Here is a 13,751-nt window from a genome sequence, read left to right on the forward strand (position 1 = left end):
CATGGGGAATGACAGTATAAAGATCTTTTACATTGATTGTGATGAACAAACCTGTCTCTAAAAAATCAAAATTGTTAATCCTACTCAAAAAATCTCAAGAGTCCCCTGCACATATTTATTTCATTAGACAATACTGATTTAAGCTTAATGTCCAAAACTTTTGCAAGGGGATAGAGGTTATATGTCCCCGGCCATCCACAACAGGACGCATGGGAGGATTTGACAGTCTCTTATACATCTTTGGTAATCTAAAAATGCATGGAATTCTAGGATGAGGAACAGAAAGATAATTCAACTCATCTATAGAGATAGAACCTTCAATGAGCACATCATTAAGTTAATTTCTGATTTTCCTATAAGATCCATTCAGTTCGTTCAAGGAGATTTTTCTATACGAGTCACTTCCCAACAGTTTCTTCATCCTAACATTATAATCACCTGTGTTCATCACAACGATGCCCCCCCCTTTATTGGGTTTAATGATTTTCACATTACAATTAGCCCTCAACTTGGCCAACTCCTCAGATTCACTCCTAGTTAAATTAGATATAAACCTGTGCTTGGATACATTCCTTATATCAATTTTGCACAGCTTCTCAAAAATCTGTAATGAAGGGTGTAGTGGGGGGGGGTAAAATGTGCTAGAAATATGTAATGGGTTGCTGACACTTTCAACAGAATGAAACATTAAGTTCAAATTCAACTTCCTCAAATAATGTTTTAAGTCCACCAAAGTCATAGCCACATCACAATCCTTTGTGGGTACAAAGGTCATACCTTTGGATAAAAGGTCACAGTCAGTTACATCAATACATAAGGAGAAAACATTAAACACCTTAAAGTCCTTTTCAGAATTGTTCACAACAGAACACTGATTACCAGTATCCCCTTCAAATTTCAATTCCGACCCCGAAACCCCATTCTCCAATTCCCGCTCTGATGGTATGAATGTCCACCCAGACCTTGATTCCCAGGGTGGGCTCCTTGTAAATGACCCTCCCTGTTGTTTCTGTCCCTGAGTCTCTTGGATCTCCTCAATGGGGGAAGATTCTCTTCATCTAAAAAAGCCTCATCATTATTATCATCCATCATTGGGCCAAAAGTAAAAGCACGGCCCCAAGTCTGAGATCTGGGAGGTTCGGAGAGGCAGTACGATTATTGTAGTCGGTTCTGTCCCTTTCGATCTTTTTTAACTTTCTATTCTTAATATTATTGATCTGGTGCTCAGTGCTCTTAAAAATATAGTTGTATTCAAAAACGTTACTTTCATGTACAACATCCTCAACAATTATTTTGTCCAAGTCAGTTGCTTCCCTTATTAAAGTAGTTATCAACATTTCATTGTGTTTAACCACAAGCTCCATGTATTCGGCACCATGCATGTCAAACAGTGACAAAAGTTCTTTATGAAGCAATGAATCAGCCAGCAGGCCTTTTGGGAATCCCCACATGCGTAACCCCTTTGGCACTAATCTCAATTTAAGACATTCTTTAAAACCAGTATTGTCCAACTGTAATTTTTTAATCTTTAGCAATAAATAATCAAGTTGTTTTAAGTTATCAAGGTAACTTACAGTACTTACAGGCTCACTGACAGTAAACACTACATTATGTCTAAGCCATTCATTCACTATAATGGCTTCATTCTGATTACCTCCACTTACACGATTTAAACCACGCTGATTGCCAACATTCCGCACCTCCTGGTTGACATTAAGCTCTACATTGTTGAGGAGCTGTTGCACGGAGCTATCACTGCTCTCCCTGGCCTAAACCACTTCCTGATTCACATTTCTAACGTTCGCTGGTGACGTCAGCATCTGCCAGCATTTAATTCGGTCCAGTTTTTGGGACAATTGTTACAAATGATCCGTTAAACTCACAATGGACTGGCCAAATGATTGAGAGAACAGCAATTGCTGAGAATCTGTTCCCTGAGACTCAGAAGCCATCCCAACACAAACAACAAACTTTAAAAAGAAACACCAAACCAATAAACATAAAATAAGCCTCTGGAAGCAGGAAAAACTCCAAATGAATGGAAAACATACTTTAATGGATAAAAACAATTGTAATTGTAAAATCAAAAAAATTCAACAAGCGCTTTCATCTCTGACCATTCAGCGACTTTATCAAGTTAAAATAACAGCCAGGGAATCTGCACTTAAATAGCACCACCTCACTCCAATCCACCAATAGAACTAACTTAACACCAAAAAGACATACACATCATGGCATTAATATAATAAAACTGTTAAAATAAGTACATCAAAGAACCATACACATTAATGAACACAGCGATTGTTACTAAGATCAAAAGTCAGTAAAAGCCTGATACTGTATTCACAGCAATACCTAAATTTTACAACGTTTATCTTTCTAGTGCCTTCAGTTTCAAGACGCATGCTAGGGACAAGTGATCGCTAATGCCAGGCCACTGCATGGCATTAGTTCTTAATTACCATAAAGCTTCCTGTATCTCCAACTGTAAATGCCAAGGTCCACCATTTGGATCTATCAGTAAAGATTCAACAATCACAAACCTAAAAGAATGACCCACAAAACTACTACAGTGTTTTGCTAAGGCGTTAGTGTCATTTTTTAAACCTAATGTCCCTCAAATGCTCATAAATTTGGGATTTTAACCTTCTCTCTGTCTTTCCTATATAAAAAACTGGACATCCCGTACACAGGGTACAATAAACAACTTTATCCGTTTGACATGAGCATTTCTTATTAGGTATTACCATAACACCATTAATGTCGAAATATGACCCTTCCATTATACAGCAGCAGTAGTTACACACACCACATTTCGTCATAGAGTCCACCTGCTGGCCAGTGTGTGGGGTATCCAACAAATCCTTAAGGCAACGGCCCTTCCTATACACAGTAACTGGCCCATCACTCATGCATTGCCTAATATCATTACATGAGGCCAAAATCACCCAGTTATTTTGTAAAATATCAGCTACTTGTCCACTGGCTACATTATCGGTAGTAATAAATGTAGACTGAAAATTAGTCCGCCCTTATTATGTAATGATCCTCATACTCAATTAGAGTTCAGATTGACATCACATAGCTGGGAATCTATCACATCCCCAGCTTGAGGGCTGTTCCTCATGGAATCATGATCACCAGATAAAATGGCCTTACAGTAACCCCATTCTCTCTTGTTAATAACTTCCAACATTACTTCATTTAGTAACCCTGAAGGATACCAGGATACCCTCTCTTCAAAAACATACACTTGAGCAGATTACACTCAACAAGAAACGTATAAAAGAGTGAGAAATACATTTTTATTCATAACCAATTCAATAAACGAGCAAATAAGATTAATTTTCCCCATACTTAAATTCTAATGAACTTAAGATCCAGTTAGTGTTTAAAAGAAGGAAAAATGTAGTACATTATAAGCTGCACAACAAACGATGAAGGGAATAGCATAGATATCCCACTAAATACAAGAGACAGTGGTTACACTGAATGGGATACTTCTCAGATCTTTCACATTTGCTGGAGTATGAATAAATTCTCTACAGGCATAAGCATTTTCGTGTGTGTGTGTGTGTGTGTGTGTGTGTGTGTGTGTGTGTGTGTGTGTGTGTGTGTGTATGTATACCTTTAGACTGTTTAAATTATAATTTCAACAAATATATTCCCACATGCACAAATACAAGTAAGCAGAACCGCATCTTGTTTAAATAATAATGATGTGAGTTCTTACATTTTCCTCCAGTTTGGTCAGCTGTTCATCAAGGATGACGGGGTCTGCAGTCAAAGGAAATGCCCTTCTGTCACATGTCTCTGATGGCGAATCAGATGGCACTGTAGCTTCCTCTATAAGCTCTTCTGTGGCATTGATTACTTTTAGAACTTCTGTTGAGATGTTGCACAGTGAAACAGCAGAATACTTCTGTTTTTCAGGGGACAAACAAAAACATTGAGTAAATACTCTGAAAAGTTATGTCCTATTTGATAATGGCCTGGTGATTCATGTTATCATTAAAATACAAACTTTACAAATAAAAATAATTCAGAACTTTTAAACACAGACTACCACTACATATTAGTGATCTTAATTGGAAAAAGGAACATAGCCTTTAATGTAAACATTCTAAAACATAAAGTACAGCAACATTCACCGTATAAGTATTGGCAAGTTCATTCTTGATAGCTTGCATCCTAGTGAATGGCATATTTTTTGAATAGGAAGGATCCCTTTTGAATGGCTGCTTTGGGTTCCTTATACCCTCCAGGACTTAATAAAATGACACTTTTGATTATATTTTTCCATATAAAACTCTTTTGAATTTACACATTTACACACATAATATATATATATATATATATATATATTTATATATATTTATATATATATCTATATAGGTCTCCTTCTAATGGTCGACATTTCAAAATGTCGGCATTCATATGTCCGAGACCATATGATCGACATTTGAAATATCGACCATGGGGAACCGGCATCATGCTACAGTGCGGAATGGAAAGATTTCCACTTCCGCACTGTAGTGTGATCACGGAGTTGGTATATTTAAGTTACGGGGGGTGGGGGGTGCAGCCCCCCACAGGGGGTGCAGGGGGGGTGAATCCCCCCCGCTAACAGCATTAAGGTAAGTTTGTGTTTTGTGTTTTACTTGTATGGTCGAGATTTCAAATGTCGATCATATGGTCTCGGCCATATGAAAGTCGACATTTTGAAATTTCGGCCATATCAAGTAGACCCATAAATATTTATAGGGATCTATGCTAGATTATTGAAATTCCAAAACTTCGAAATTCATATGGCTGAGACCATATAATCGAAGTTTCAGAACTTCGAACATTAAAAAAAAAATTATATTTTTAAGGTTTTGATAGTATGGCAAGCCCCACTACACACCCTGCTAATTAAATATACCAACTCTGAGATGGCACTACATTGAGGAAAAGAGTAAATTTCCCAATCCGTGATGTGCACCAAGATCTCCATTCAAAACATTTGAAGTTTCAAAACTTCAGTCATATGGTCGTGACCATATGACTTTTGTCTTGGAAACCTGGTTTGATATACATCTATAATGAATTATGATCATTGTGGTTTTGATTTTCATATATATATATATATATATATATATATATATATATATATATATATATATATATGGTTTACTATCAAAATTTAAAAACACATTTGTTCAAGTAATGACACACTCGAAAAAAAAAGCTGAAAATAAAACACTATTTAATTAAAAGAAGGAAAGTGGTAATGTGGATAATTTGAAATTCAATATTATCGACATTACCCAACGCACCGTGACTTCTACTGCTTTCTTACTAATGTTTTGCAGGGGGGCAAGCCCCCCTGCACTCCCTATGTGGGGGCTGCATCCCCCACACCCCCTGCTTATTATACATACAAACTCCAAGACTGCAGTACAGTGAGCAAAAGGGTAAATTTCTAGAGCGTCACTGTAGTGCGATCTCCAATCAGAACGTCGACCTCATATGAGCGAATACACACTAGCATTCACTGTTGTGGATTTGAACATGTATGGAATAACGTTATGGAAACTTGGAACCATGATTTCGACCTTCCAGGTTTCACATAACTGCCATACAGCATTTTGATAGTAAACCTATAAGTATATACACATACACATACACACACACACACACACACACACACACACACACACACACACACACTTCTGTTGTAACGTATTCGCTTGGATATGATATTTTGTAAATATTCAATTTTCTAATTATAATTTGGGTAAAAACTTTTTGAATAATTATAGGTCATGTGATGTTCATGTACTTATATAATAGTACATTTAGATGCTTCTTTAGCTGACACTGTGAAAGCTTTGTAAGTGAAACCAGTCTGTCAAATTAGCAATGGTTTTTGGTTTGGGAACATATTAAACTTACTTGAAAAACTTTATTAGACTGATGGCTTTTGTGGTGTGCCATTTATTTTAGTTTAGTTTTTTAAACTAGGAATGACACTGATTCCTGTGGACTATTTTTCAGTCTCAGTTTAGGAGGAACACGATGAACAAATGGAGACATATAATAATGAAACATCATGAGCCAGATTGCAGAAGAGCTGCTCTTAGTGTAAGTGACTTACTTCAGTGTAGGGCCTGTCTATAAACAGCCTTACACCAGGGACCAGATTCCAAAACTATCTGTTCTCAGTGTAAGTGGTCACCTACACGGAGAGCAAGCCTTTTGGAATCCGGCCCTGTATATGAATAAAACATACAGTGCTGTACTCTACCCCAGGAATTCGGTAAGAATCCCACTGCAGGCAGTAAGAATTTTTGATTCAGAGACATATGAGTCAAAATAAGGAAAGATCTCTTTATTGACTAATTTGCATTCCTTTGAACTGTAACTACTGCAAGTGCAAAACAGCACTTTCCTGTGGTAGGTTATTTAACATTGCCAGCCCATGCATCATTTTGGCACAGACATTGACCCCCATCCACTCTCTCATACATTCAAACCACACATGCACATAATACATCAACATAGTTTTTGCTTGTCCCTGAGCTGACAAAACATCCCTGATGTATCTTCTTATGTTTTGTCCCTACCCTCATAATTCACAGATCCTTACAATCAGTCAGTAATGACAGTATTAGAGTTTCATTTTCTTAAACTTTACAAAGTGCATCATGATGCTAGATGTGATGCTCTTTTAACTTTTTAAGTGAGCCCACCTTACAGTTTAAAATGTCTCCTTGGTGTCATCTAGTGTTGTTCCCAGCTTTGTCCCAAAGCCATGCCCACACACAGGCACACCTCCATCCCTATCAGTTGGTCCTGATTTTACAGAATGCTCCTGCTGCTGCTTCCTACACTGCCCTGTCCTATGTAACCCATGAACCATCAATAGTCACGAATAATGCTAAACATTACACTTCATACAATGTAAAACACTACCTTGTTACACTAACTTCAAGGTTAAGCTGCTCCTATTCCTACTTTCAGGGCTGCTCTCTTTGTAAAAGGTGCAGGGTTTGAAACTTTGCATGTTTTTTTTTTTTTTTTTTTGTTTTTTATGTTAAAGACTTTGCTGTGATATGTAGAGGTATCCCTGATGTCTAGTGATGGTGCAAAGTGCTCTCCCTATAATGCTCAGTGCTGAGAATACATGATTTGAATAACTTTAAGTACCGTAAGTGCACAATATAAGGAGTATCCCTGGTGTCTAGTGTTCTCCCTGACCGAGCTCTTTTGTGCTGCAAAAGATTCATTTTTTTCTGTGCCTTGGAGGAACAGCATAAAGAATTATTCCTGGGGGTCTAGTTCCCACACCCCCCAGTATTGCAATATTTGCATGTTAGCCTAGAGGAGTGTGGAGCTGTGGCAGCCCCCCCAGCACACACACACACACACACACACACACATATTCATGCATATAAACACAGGTGCACATGCCCCCCCCCCCCAATCACACTCAGAGGCGCACTCACCCATTCATATTCATACACACACACACATACACATACACACACACACACACACACACACACACACACACACACACACACACACACACACAGACATCCTATCCCTACCTAAGCCCACTACTGTGACCTTCCAGACAGGTGCAATCACACATTTACAGACACGTGCAGCCACACACATACACACATGCATACATGGCTAATTAGCATAGGCTGCTCCCCAAGACTGCCTTATTAGCACTATGCATGACCTCAGAGACAGCCCGCCTCAGTGCTGCACATCTTCATGCTACAGCACAGTTATAGGGCAGACTCTGAATTGGAAATGGTTGCCAAAAGGTGTATTCCCTGTGCACACCTTGTGGAAGCCTTCCTGAATCCGGACAAAGAACTAGCCAGAGGAATCACAGTATGTAATCTAAACTTTAAAACAATAGCCTGAGAGGAACAAAAAGATAATTAAAATTGTGGTAAAACATATTTAGTACATTGCTGCCCAGTAGATTGTTTCTAAAGCAAAAAAAGTAGCCCTGAGAATGAGAGTACGTATCTAGACTATATGCAATAGTATATTTTGACTTTATCATACTGATAACAGAAAGCTTCATTAAGCAATCATATAAGGAACTTATGATGGTGTTACTAAATTACACAAACAATTAACCATGAACATAAAAAACAGTTTAGGTGACTGGGAACATAGGTAAGCATAAGTATCAGTGGTACACATTGAATCAAAGCAGTTTTGAAACAAAATCTGTGTTGTCCAGAAATCCCCAAGTGACAGAACACATGAAAATTATGTTATAAAAACATTGATACTGCTCTAATATGCAATGGCCTATCTCTAAATACAAATGCATGTTTAGAAGCACTACTGTTTTAAGTGTTCCTTTCAGTCATACGTTTACAGATTCTTACTACACTTAGAGCCAAGAAGGCCACTGAGAAGCTCATCTATACCACACAAAATTGGCGGGAAACTGATATTATCCCCCATTAAGTATATTATTCCCACATACCCCAGATGAAAATTTGTGAAATGTAGATACACTGTGTTAGGTACCACTCATACCCACCTGCACTGTTACTGTAGTGGTGTAGATTAGATCTCTAGACTTGGTGCTTGCTTTACCACAGGTTCTATTTTGGTGATGGGTGTTAAGAATGCAGGACCATTCATAGCACAGCAGAGATCATAGGATCATTGGATCAGAGGAGGTTACTAGGCTAACAGCCCCAGGGCCATTACAAGCCTAGCCAAGTTTAACCTCTGTTCAAGCAGACACGAAAATCAGCACCTATTGCCCCTGTCCAAGAGGCACACAGGTATAACCCTCAGGGTGAATTTCCAGTTACCAATCCAGTCATCCAAATTATGCTTAAATAGGGCAAAAGTGGAGCTTTATTTAACATGAATAGGAAGCTTGTTCGAAAGGTGGGGCAACCTCTGTGAGACAAATCTGTCTCTACAGTAAGTTCTGTTGATGTCACATACCAGGTTAAGGTCCTTTGAGCGAGTGACCCATGTGCCATTTGACTTGTGAATGTGCAGCATTTCCATTAAAGCTGGGTCAGAGATTGCTCTATATGCAGAGTTCAGCTCACCTCTGAGCAGTCTGTATGACACAGAGTAAAGTGACAATGATTTTAGTTTGTCCACATAAAACAGATCTTGAAGACCCTGACATTTACTTTGTGGTCTCTTCAATTGCTACAGGTGTTTGGAAAGGAACACACCAAAGGGAGCGTTGTACTCTATTAATGGCCTGATGAGGGAAGAGTACAGGGAGGTTATAACCGTTTTTTTTCTGGAGGCAATGCCCTTACTTATGAGATGAACAATATATAATAGCTTTCTTACTACTGTGGAGACTGTGTGCCCGGATCTCTCACCAATGACTGTGTGCTTAGGGTATTGCTATTGATGTGGTAGTTTTCAGGAATATCACCCATGCCAAAGGGGTGGTTACTGATTAAGGGTCTGCTGGAGGAGGTGAAGTCCCCTATTTTGACTGTATGAGTTCTATCAGTGAGACAGTTTGCAACCCACCTAACAATATATGGGTTCATACCCAGCTGGGTGAGTTTACCACTGATGCCTGAGTGGGGGCTTGTGTCAAAGACTTTGGCTAAGTCTAGGTAGGCAATATGCACAGATTTGCCCTCATCTAGGGCTTGTGCGACAGTCTCAAAAAAGTCCACCAAGTTTAACAGCCACGATCTTCCCTTGACAAAGCCAAACTAGGTAGGGTCAAGTGTTTGGAGATTTCCTGCATCTTTGTTAATAAGGTCCATGATGATTCGTTCCATGGTTTTGCAGATAAGGCTGGTCAGGCTAATGGGTCTATAGATCCATTAGGAGCCTATCCAAGACTGAGCAGAGGATAGAGCTTTAACTCCATCAGGGTAGTGAGTGCTATGACTAAACAGCTTTCTGTTGAGGAAATGCTGTGGTCTCTTGAACTGGTTTATTTGCTTAATGGGGTCTGTGCTGCCAGCAGCATTATTATCAATGATGGGCCTAATAAGGGAGGACTAAAGTGGGATTATAACTTCTCTGGTCCTTAAAAAGATACTATAAAAGATAAGTTGCATAATGCAGGATTTTCTAATCACGACAGAGACGTAGTGGCCAATGGAAATGTTGCTATCAAACCAGGTACCTAGTTCTCTTAAGACTGTGTCAAATTTAAGTGGAATATTATCCATATAGTACATGGTGGTGATGGTAAATTTAGCAAAGGAAACCATACTGCATGCCTCAGTGTTCAGGTTAAAACAATGATTAACACGCCACACATTTGTTTAGTCCAGCCCTTGCTCAAGTATTTGAATGTATTAATGGGATATGATGACCATCCCAAGTTTGCAGTCATGAGTAAACTTGGTTAGCCTTAGTCTCTAGATATAAACTTTCCCATCAGAGTTTACACCAAAAAAGTAGATGTCCAGCATAAATCTGTATAGGATACCACCGGTGATGTTTTCATGTCTAGAGAAAATAGCCTGAACCTTAACAGTGTGGGTTTTGTCAGATAGCCAGTTAGCTATCCAGTGAATTGCACATGGATTAATGTCAGGTGTATAATAACAGCTCATCGCTATTCAAAAATCAGGATGCCAATTGGACAGCCCAACCAGCGTGACAATTGTAAATCAAGATATACCAATATAAAAAACTACAGCTGCTGAAGTACCATTGATCGGCTGAAATTTCTATTGGTACACGCAATGGACAACATACCCAATATGAGAAAAATGAGGTATGTTCTGCAAAACTACAACAAAAACATACCTGATCTTCCTCATGTTTTTGCACTGACCATGTGCTTATTTCTCCAACATTTCTCCTGCACAGATGTACTGTGGAAGCATGGGAATGTAAGCCCCACATGCATGTAGAGTACATCAATATAGCGAAGACAACGTGAAAGAAGACAGAAGTGCCCTTATACAATCTCATTGTTTAAGAGAGGTAAATAATTTCTTTTTCAAATAATGTTACTGTATAGTAGCAATAATCCACTTATGTCTCTGGGTATATCAGAATTTACCCATGGTTGGCTTTGCTTAATCACTCAGGTTTCCCCCTCTTGATCAAACCACAATAACTTTGGGTAAATCCTGATATACCCATGCACAGTCATGGATTATTACACCAAACATGGGTAAATCCTGATGTACCCATGCACAGTCATAGATTATGACACCAACTGTGGGTAAATCCTGATGTACCCATACAGAGTCATGGATTATTTCACCAAACATGGGAAATTCTGATATACCCATGTGCATGCACAGTCATAGATTATTACACTAACCGTGGGTAAATCCTGTTATACTCATGCAGAGTTGTAGATTATTACACCAACTGTGGGTAAATCCTGATATAACCATGCACAGTTGTGGATCATTGACTAATAATATCATCACAGGAGATAGTGACAAAGACCTTGGCAAGGCCCTGATAGGTAGCATAGGCTGTATGCCCTATGTCTGTGGGCTCAGTAACCATCTGAAGAGCACATCCAAATTGAACATCTATGACCCGCCTTTTTATAAAGATGAACTTGTGTGTATCCAGTGATACAAGGTCAACTATATAGGTATTTATTATATCAACTGTTCATTCATAGTCTTGCAAATGATACTCACGAGACTAATAGGTCTCTAATTTCTAGAATCAGTAGGGGGAACCACAATTACACAACAGCTGTTCTCCATGCACTGGGGAGGGGGTATAACCAATGGACAGACGCAGGCTGAAGAGCTGGTTGAGGGCTTATGCTAGATGTAACTTAATGCTTCTTAGCAGATGACCAGGGATGCCATCAGGATCTATGGATCTTACATTTTTAATTTTGGAAAGTATTGAAAGGACTTGGTCAAGCCAGGTTTCTGGAGGAAGTCATGAAGTGAATGAGGGCAGAGGGTAAAGTATGTGGGAAGACGTTTGAAGATAATTTGTCTGCAAGACTCTCAGCAACATCCTTTTCGTCAACAATGAAGTTATAGATAAGTTCATTACAGAACTACTGGTAAATTCTAATCTTTCTAACATAACCAAAGATGGCTTTATGAGTGTCTTTTGAACTGGTTGCAACTACAAGTTCATTGTCAGCCTTGCATTTCCTAATGGTACATTTGAAGGACTATTTATGTGGAAAGCAGGGGTTTGTTAAGCTAGTCACTGTGATTTAATCAGATGGGTATGGATGTCTCACTAAATCTATCCAAAATGAAGTAAAGTTCAATGGAATACACTGCAGTCTCAGGTACAAGGTTTGCTGGGGAGCTGCACCATCTGTGATTATCAATGTGATCACTGAATAGTAAGTGACTGGTTTTATAGTAATCCATGTAGACAAACTAATATGGGTCATTAAGCAGGTTTTCACATGTTGCCAGTGTTTCAGTTGTTGTTGTTGTTTCTTTCGGCTTTTTTCCAGGTTAGGGGTCGCCACAGCAGAACTCCGGTCCGCTAATGACTGGCAGTAGATTTTTACATGCCGAGTTGCCAGCCCTGACGCATAACCTTCAACGAAGGAATACCCAGTCACGCATGTCTCCACACAGAAGTCGCTCTAGCTGAGAATTGAACAGGACGTCTTACTGTGAGGCGACAACGCTACCGCAGCACCACCACCACAGTTTTGCCATTGTTTCAGTATGGTTGCCAGTGTTTCAGAATGGTACATTATGTTTTACCACAAATATTTCACTTTACTGTAGGGATGCACAATTTGGAGAAGGTGTGCATATGCATACATACATCTATATCTATATTTATATCTGGGTCTATTTCTAAATTTTTAACTTTCAAAACCTCAAATTGCTTATGGTTGAGATGATAAGTTCGAAGTTTTGAAAGTTCAAAATTTAAATAAAAATAGAAAATAATAAAAACAAAAAAATATATTTTTTTACGTCTTTGCAGGGAGGCAAGCCCCTCTGCAGCCCCCACATCCCAGATAAGTAAATATACCAACTCCGAGATAACACTACAGCGAGGAAAACGGTAAATATACCATTCAGTGCTGTACAATGATCTCCTTTTAAATAGTTCAAACTTTAAAACTTCGATCCTATGGTCTCGACCAAAAGCAATTTGAGGTTTTGAAAGCTAGAAATTTAGATGTAGACTCCTATATCTATATTTATATATATATATATATATATATATATATATATATGTGTGTGTGTGTGTGTAATTTTCCCTTATCTCCAAGTCTATGTGACCTCAGTGGTAGCGTGTATGCATATGTGTATATATAAATCGGTTCCCTTCAGATGATCGAAGTTTTAAAACATCAAATTTCATATGGCCGAGACCATATGATCAAAGCTTTAAAACTCTGAAAATTCTGAACGGAGATCTCCATACAGGAATGGGAAATTTTTCCTTGTCCTCACTGTAGTGCAATCTTGGAGTTGGTATATTTAAATAGAAGGGGTGTGGGGTGGGGGCGCATGGGGGCTTGTCCCCCTGCAAAAATGTGCAGGACATTTTTTTTTGTTTTTCTTTTTCTTTCAGGTGCTCGAAGTTTTGAAACTTCGATCATATGGTCTCGGTCATATGAAATTCAAAGTTTTAAAACTTCGATCATCTGAAGTAGATCCATATAAATTATATATATATATATATAGAGAGAGAGAGAGAGAGAGGGAGAGGGAGAGGGAGTGAGAGCTAGGGAGATAAACACACATGTATCATACACACAAGCCAACACACACACACACATATATATATATATATATATATAT

General features: G+C 38.6%; 1 protein-coding gene across 3 annotated transcripts in view; it reads right to left on the reverse strand.

Annotated features, from left to right (window-relative positions):
• Positions 1 to 13,751, reverse strand: part of LOC122793475 (myosin VIIA and Rab interacting protein) — a 2,819,605-nt gene that overhangs the window by 417,996 nt on the left and 2,387,858 nt on the right. For all 3 annotated transcript variants that reach the window (XM_044061523.1, XM_044061522.1, XM_044061521.1), the window contains one exon: positions 3,734 to 3,922. In XM_044061523.1, the coding sequence (XP_043917458.1) occupies positions 3,734 to 3,922 (189 nt within the window). The remainder of the gene's footprint in view (positions 1 to 3,733; positions 3,923 to 13,751) is intronic.

The sequence above is a fragment of the Protopterus annectens genome, chromosome 2.part0, assembly GCF_019279795.1.
Source record: "Protopterus annectens isolate FY-2018-M chromosome 2.part0, PAN1.0, whole genome shotgun sequence".
Classification (NCBI taxonomy): Eukaryota; Metazoa; Chordata; order Ceratodontiformes; family Protopteridae; genus Protopterus; species Protopterus annectens.